This window comes from Tupaia chinensis, unplaced genomic scaffold (assembly GCF_000334495.1).
Source record: "Tupaia chinensis unplaced genomic scaffold, TupChi_1.0 Scaffold000247_1, whole genome shotgun sequence".
Lineage (NCBI taxonomy): Eukaryota > Metazoa > Chordata > Mammalia > Scandentia > Tupaiidae > Tupaia > Tupaia belangeri.
The window spans coordinates 4,542,761-4,549,931 of record NW_006159725.1 but is presented as its reverse complement, the minus strand read 5'-3'; the positions used below and the strand labels follow the sequence as shown (position 1 = coordinate 4,549,931).

The following is a 7,171-nucleotide window of genomic DNA, read 5'->3' as shown; positions in this document are numbered from 1 at the left end:
GGGTCCAGGACGCGAACCGCGGTCGACTACGTGGGAGTCCAGCGACATAGCCATTACGCTAACTGCTGGTTCCCAATGTAGCATACTTTTTAAATGTCTGCTTTTTTTGAGTGTTATTCTTAGTAAAATACATACATTGATATTTCCTTCCCCAGGGGCTTCTGTGTATTTAAATACATGATCCTATTTAACAGTGATAAAAATTTTTCTCGAGGATGTATTTTTCATTTCCGGCTTTATATTTTTTTCAGCTTCCTTTTTTTCATTTATCCAAGACTTCTTCTGGAGTGGTAGAAGCCAAAAGCTTTACCACCTTTTCACAAGATTTACCACCCTTATCCAAAGCCACATCTTTCTTCCTGAGTTCTAGGACCTTGGAAAGGAATCGGCAGAGCTCAGCACTGGCCTCTCCTGCTGGAGGAGCTGTGATAGCTACATTTACAGCTTTGGTTGTCAGATCTGTTACTGCGTTCTGCTTGGAGCCAGGTTTTGCATGAATGGCTATGGTGACACAGCCTTTATGATCAATAGCCATTGGAACCTAGGGAGGAGGTGATCTCTCTGGTTCCTTGTTCTGGCTTTTCCCCTTGTTCATTGCACCAGCTTTCTTAGGCATCTCGGTGGCACAAGAGAGCCGAACACAGGCCCGAGCTCCCGATCCTGCTCGGAACCGCCTCAGTGGGAAACCCAGCCTGAGCATCCCTGCCTGGGGAGGCCGCTGGAGGCCTGCTGGCACCCTGAGGATTTCGTTTTGTTTTCGTTTAGTTTTTGCCCTCCCATAGTGACCAGGTGGTTGAGAAGAAAGGCTAGTAAGAAATCAGTTTAATTACTAGTCTTGCTTTTTTTTTTTTTTTTTTTTTTTAATTTGCCACGTGTACTCACCAGAGAGACAGAGGGAGAGGGGAAAGGAGAAAAGCACCCTCTAATGGGGTGTGCCCATACTACCATCCATTCTCTGTTTGTCCACCCTGGCAGGATTTGGGACACACTCACACAGGCATCCTCGTGTTTTTCAAGCTGGGGCCGAGATTCGAACTGCACTGTTGGCTATGTGGGATCCAGCTCCCTAAACCACCAGGCTATCAGGGCTGATCCTTATCTTGCTTTTTTTTTTCATTCACTTATTTACTCATTTGTTCATTTGTCCTGCAAATACAAAGCTGCTACCATGTCCCCGGTGCTGTGCTGAGTACTATCCATGAAGTCAGTGCTGCAGAGGTTCTGAGAGGGCCACTGCTCCCGACTCTTTCTGTCACATCTGGACTCCTGACGACCTCCTGTCACACCCTCTACCTTTAGCCACACCACCTCTTATCCTTCTCCAAGTCTGTATCTTACTCAGCTGTTCTAGCTACGTAGAAAGCCGTTCTCTGACTGGTGAATTTCTTTTCTTTCTTTCTTTTTTTTTTTTTTTTAAGAATTATTTATTTTGGGGACAGCAGACGGCATAATGGTTACGTTGCTAGACTACCACAGTCAACCGTGGTTTGAGGTGGCTTAAAACTCTCACCAGGTGTGTGTGTGTGTGTGCCCAAAATCTCGAGAGGAGAATGGAAGAGAAGGGATTGTGGCATGGCCATCCCCCCCAGGGAGTGATTTCTTGCTTTCTGTCTCCATTTCTCTCTGTCTTTCCAGCAAGTGCACACACCCTATAGCAAAAAAAAAAAAAAAAAAAAAAAATTCTTCTTTTTTTCCCCAAGAAAAAAAAAAAAAAAAAAAAAAAAAAAATCTCTTTAATCCCCCTGCCGCCCCAAAAAAAGAGAGAGAAGAAGAAGAAAAGAAAAAGGAAAATATACTTATTTCTACTTTGCATTTATTATTATTTAATTTGCTATAGGACAGGTGCGCTCATGAGAGAAAGACAGAGAAGGAAAGTGAGAAAGCAAGCCACCAGGTCTGAGACTCAAACCAAGGTTAGTCCTGTGGTGGTCCAGTGCCTTATCCACCGCTCTATCGGCTGGCTCCTGGTTGGCAAGTTTCTACTCATTCTTCAAGGCCCAGCCAAATGTCACCTCTTCTCTCCCTGATTCTCATCCTTGGACAAAATCAATGGCTTATACGCCATTTCATATGCCTTCATATAAATATTAAAAGATCATTTGTAAGTTCTAATACATTACATATTTATTATATAACATCTATTTTTTCTGCTTCATTATAACTCTTTGTAAGTAGCAACTGATGGCTCATATCACTATGTTTTCTTTAATAACACACCTAACTAAGCTGGAAAAAGAAATGTTATACACTATAAAGATATATGTGATTAAATATAATATATTAAAAAAAAAAACAAGGGACCAGCAGTTAGCTGAACTCCCATGTAGTCGACTGCTGTTTGAGTCCTGGACCTGGTGGATTAAACTCGTGCATGCCCAAGATCCCGAGAGAATGGAGGAGAAGGGATTGTGACATGGCTATCCCTCGGAGTGTGGGGGGGTGTTTCTCACTTTCTGTCTCTTTGTCTCTCTCTCTCTGTCTTTCTGGTGAGTGCATGTGCCCTATAGCAAAACCTCTCAAAAAAAATAATAATAATTAATTATTTTTTTAAGAAAATAAAATAAATTTTAAAAATAATAAAAGTAGTATGCCTAACCATGGCCACTCATATCAGTGCTCAGCAAATGTTTGGGTTAAATCCCACTGAAGTGAATTCCAGTGCTAGGTCTCAGTAACATGCTCACCGTGCAGCTCTACTATACATAGCTTGAGACATCTCTGAGGGTTCATTGAATGACTAACTCCCCTGGGACGTCCAGAGCTTCTTTGAGAAATAGATTATCAAGGCTGATGATTTAAAAGTAACTCAGCTCTCAAAGGCCTTAACTGTGCACACCCACTCCTTGCCAGGGCTTTAGCTGCTGAAGGTGCAAAATGCCATGGAATGTGGAGGCAAGACCCTTACAAATCTGCAGCGCACTTCCGCTGCTAAACCATCCGAGCTCCCATCAGCCCACGGGTTAAGGGCTCCATCTCCAACAACATTGCCTTCCTTTTAAATGCCAGCAGCACATTCAGGGGTCCCTAGACCACTCACACTTCCAACAAACTGATTACAAATCCAAAGGTGGCATGGTGGTTAAGGCAGCTGGAGCCCACATGGTGACGCATAGTTAACGTCCCAGACCCGGCAGCTTGAAAACCATGCTGGGCGTTTGTGCATATGTGCCCCAAGTCCTGAGATGAGAGTGGAGGAGAGGGGATTGTGAGATGGCCAGCCTTCTGGGGGGTGCTTTCTCACCTTCCCTCTTTCTCTGTCTCTCTCTGGCAAGCACACGTACCTTAAAGCAAATTTAAAAAGAAGAAAAGAATGTGTTCCCTTTGTGTTTGAGAATCGGCCAGAATGACTCACAGAGCTCAGGAAATAGTGCAGTGGCAACTTGGAAGGGAGACCGAGGTGCAGTGTGAGGCAAAAGTTTACCTGAGCCCAAGGCTGATGTCAATGTCCCGGCGACGCAGGTCCTACTTTCCTAGAAGGTGCTCACCAGGATAGCTTCAGTGACGGGAAAGAAGAGAGGTGACGAGTTGTCAGGAGTTCATATTGTTCCATTTAAAGGAGCACAGGCAGCTGATTAACCACACGTTAGTCTTTGCATCGCGATCCCCAGGGACATTGCAACGAAGAAAGGGCAGGGAGGGGCCAGCAGGTGGCGTGGTGGTTAATGCGCAGGACTCCTACGTGGCCCACCATGGAGCCAGTCCGGGATCTAGTGGCTTCCTTTCTTGCTTTCCTTTTCTCCGTCTCTTTCACTCTGGTCAAATTTTTAAAAATAATAATAATAATAATAACAAATGGTGTTAACTAAGTAATTTTTTTTTAAAAAAGGAAAGGGTAGATTTACTTTGTAAATCTATAATGGTTTGCTACATCAGTTTGGTTACTATAAACTAAAGTAAGCTTTTAGGCCATTTCCCATGGGACACAGGAAGGGTGTGGCCATGGTTAAGGACTCAGACCAAGGCTTCAGAATTTTTTTTTTTAGAGAGAGATTTTTGCTATAGGGCACATGCACTCACCAGAAAGACAGAGAGACAGAAGGCAAGAAATCACTCCCCAGGGTGGATGGCCACACCACAATTCTTTCTCTTCCAGTCCCCTCTCAGAATTTTGAGCATACATGCACATGTGCTAGATCCGGGACTCAAACCACAATTGACTACATAGGAGTCCAGCGACGCAACCATTATGCCATCTGCTGGTTCTGATGCTTCATGAATTCCATAAACTGCTCTGAATTCCATAAACTGCTCTGAACATGTTTCTTTTCTCACTATTACAGTTTTATCATAACAAATATAATCGGGGGACCAGCAGTTGGCGTAATGGCTATGTTGCTGGATTCCCATGTAGTTGACCATGGTTCAACCTGATGGCTTAAACTCACGCTGGGCACATGTGTGTGTGTCCAAGATCCCGAGGCGAGAATGGAAGAGAAGGGATTGTGGTGTGGCCATCCCCCCTGGGGGGTGATTTCTCATTTTCTGTCTGTCGTCTCTCTCTGTCTTTCTGGTGAGCGCATGTGCCCTATAGCAAAAACCTCTCCAAATTATAGATAGAGAGAGAGAGATAAAATTGGGGGGCTGGCAGGTGGTGTAGTGGTTAAGGGCATTGGGCTCCCACATGGCTGACCGCAGTTCGAGTCCTGGACCTGGCAGCTTCCTTTCTCACTTTCTCTCTCTTCCTCTCTCTTTCTCTCTCTCTCTCTCTCTCTCTCTCTCTTGCTCTCTTGCTCTCTCCCTCTCTGGTCAAATTAAAATAAACAAATAAAGTTAAATAAGAAATCATTTTATACACATATATGTGTGTGCATATATATATATAAAATCAAGACCAGCCAAATAAAGAGGGCATAGGCCAGGGTCTGAAGGGGTTCTCAAAGACACAACTTCCATGTCCCCTCCCTGTGGAATCAGAACCCATCGCCCTCCCAGCACTGACTTAGTCACCCACCAGGAAGCTCCAGCAGGTTTGTACTGAGGTATCATGCTCGATTGGCTGCTTGACTGAACTCAGAGTAACCTGCCCTCTTCAGGGGTGTCGTCGCTGGCTTCAAAACCCCAACCCTCTAGTCGTATCATTGATCTTGATCTGTTATGTTCTCAGTCATCTCCTTAACATGAACTCAGGGTGGTTCAGGGGTCCACCACAATAACAAAGCCAATCCTAGCACTTGAGAAATGCCAAGGGTCTAGAAACTTCCTCTCAAGAATCCTGGGCAAAGACTGAACAAATTCTTTATTCTCACCTTGAATTCAATGTGATGATTTACAAATTTGGTGATTTACAATCCAGAAAAGTAAGTGTAGGTATTTTCATTCCCGGGACCAACAGTTGGCATAATGGCTATGTCACTAGACTCCCATGTAGTCGACCGTGGCTCGAGTCCTGGACCTGGTGGCTTAAACTTACGCTGGGTACGCGTGCCTTCATGCACAAGATCCCGAGAGGAGAATGGAGGAGAAGGGATTGCGGCATGGCCATTCCCCCTGGGGGGTGATTTCTCACTTTTTTCTCTCTCTATCTTTCTGGTGAACACACACGCCCTATAGCAAAAACCTCTCCAAATAAATAAGATGATGTTATCATTCCCTGACCATGGTCTCAAGTAATCACAGGACTACCTCAGAGCATCTGGACAATTCCTTATTCAGAGCATCTAACAACGTTTTTGTCTCCCCAGGTACTATGGCTCAGACGAAACAAGGTAGGAGAAATGAATCCTCTCTTTTCTTTTTCTTTTTTAATAAGTGCTAGAGGACACATGCTCTAGCCAAAGAGAAACAGCGATAGAAAGAGAGAGGGAGAAACCACCTTTAGTAGGCTGTGGTCATGCTGTCATCCCTTCTCTTCCATTTCTCCATCCTGTCAGGATTTGGCGTACCTATGCACACGAGCCCCGTGTGTTTTACAAGCTGATGGGGCTGGAATCCTGGTGGGTCACGTGGGATTTATCAATAGCTCCCTTAGGCACGAGGCTGTGGGGTTGGCCCAAAATGGATCCTTTAATCCTCAAACTCAGGAAATGTATGGAAATGTGGCTTCTTCCCATGGTCATCCTACAGGAGCTAACAGTTTAGAGAAGATGGGATGATGCTTGGTACATAACTGATGTCGACCTTGTCAGCCAAATCAATAACTTGTCATGATCTGGCTGGGGCAGCTTTTCTGTAGTAATTAACTGTCAGAAGAAACAGGACCTCAGCCACCAGACAGGTCTCCAAGTGTGACCAGTGAGCCAGCAGCTACGGCATCCCCTGGGGGTATTTTTTCTCTTTCCTCCCAGAATTCCTGGATAGAACCTGAGATTTTTAATGAGATTCCCATGTGATTCACATGTGCATTAAAATTTGAAAAACACCGGGGCCAGCAGGTGGCGTGGTGGTTAAGAGCGCTGGTCTCCCATGTGGCCGACCACGGTTAGAGTCCCGGACCTGGTGGCTTACTTTCTCAATTCACGGCCCCCTCTCTCTAGCACTCTGTCCCTCTCCGGTCAAATTTTAAAAATAAATAAAGTTAAATAAAGTAATTCTTTTTAAAAAAAAATTGAGAAACACTGTTCTCCTGAGACCTCGAGACAGGAAGAATTTAACGAAATTCTTGAGGCAAGATCCTTAACAGAAATCGTGTTTTTCCCTTCTCAGGAAACAACTGGGTAAAAGTGAATGACAATCGAGAAGACGGTTCTGTCCTTCTGACTTGTGATTTGCAAGATAAAGATATCATATGGTTTAAAGATGGGAAGAATATAAGCTCCTTAAGCATCAATAAAAATACATGGAATCTGGGCAGTAGTACCAAAGACCCTCGAGGGATGTATCAGTGTCAAGGAGCAAAGGAAATTTCGCAGCCACTCCAGGTGTATTACAGAAGTACGTCATCCCCTCGGTTTGCTTGCTGTGAGATTAGGCAGCGTACTTGCTTTTCGCGGGAGCTTACTGTCCACGGTAAAGGTGGACCCAGATGCTGAGCAGTGAAGTAGCTGTTTCTCTGATTCTGTGTGCTGGTTTTTGTTTTGTTTTGGTTTGTTTTTTTTTTTTTAAGAGGTTTTTGCTATAGGGTGCATGTGCTCGCCAGAAACACAGAGACAAAGAGACAGAAAGTGAGAAATCACCCCCCCAGGGGGAAGGCCATGCTGCAATCCCCTTTCCTCCATTCTCCTCTCAGGATCTT

At 44.6% G+C, this 7,171-nt stretch overlaps 1 protein-coding gene across 4 annotated transcripts in view; it reads left to right on the top strand.

Moving 5' to 3' along the window:
• CD3G (CD3 gamma subunit of T-cell receptor complex) overlaps positions 1-7,171 on the top strand; it is a 19,453-nt gene that overhangs the window by 2,730 nt on the left and 9,552 nt on the right. For 3 of the 4 annotated variants that reach the window (XM_027771999.1, XM_006148839.3, XM_027772001.1), the window contains 2 exons: positions 5,682-5,705; positions 6,643-6,870. In XM_027771999.1, the coding sequence (XP_027627800.1) occupies positions 5,682-5,705; positions 6,643-6,870 (252 nt within the window). The remainder of the gene's footprint in view (positions 1-5,681; positions 5,706-6,642; positions 6,871-7,171) is intronic. The other variant, XM_027772000.1, reaches the window with a different exon arrangement.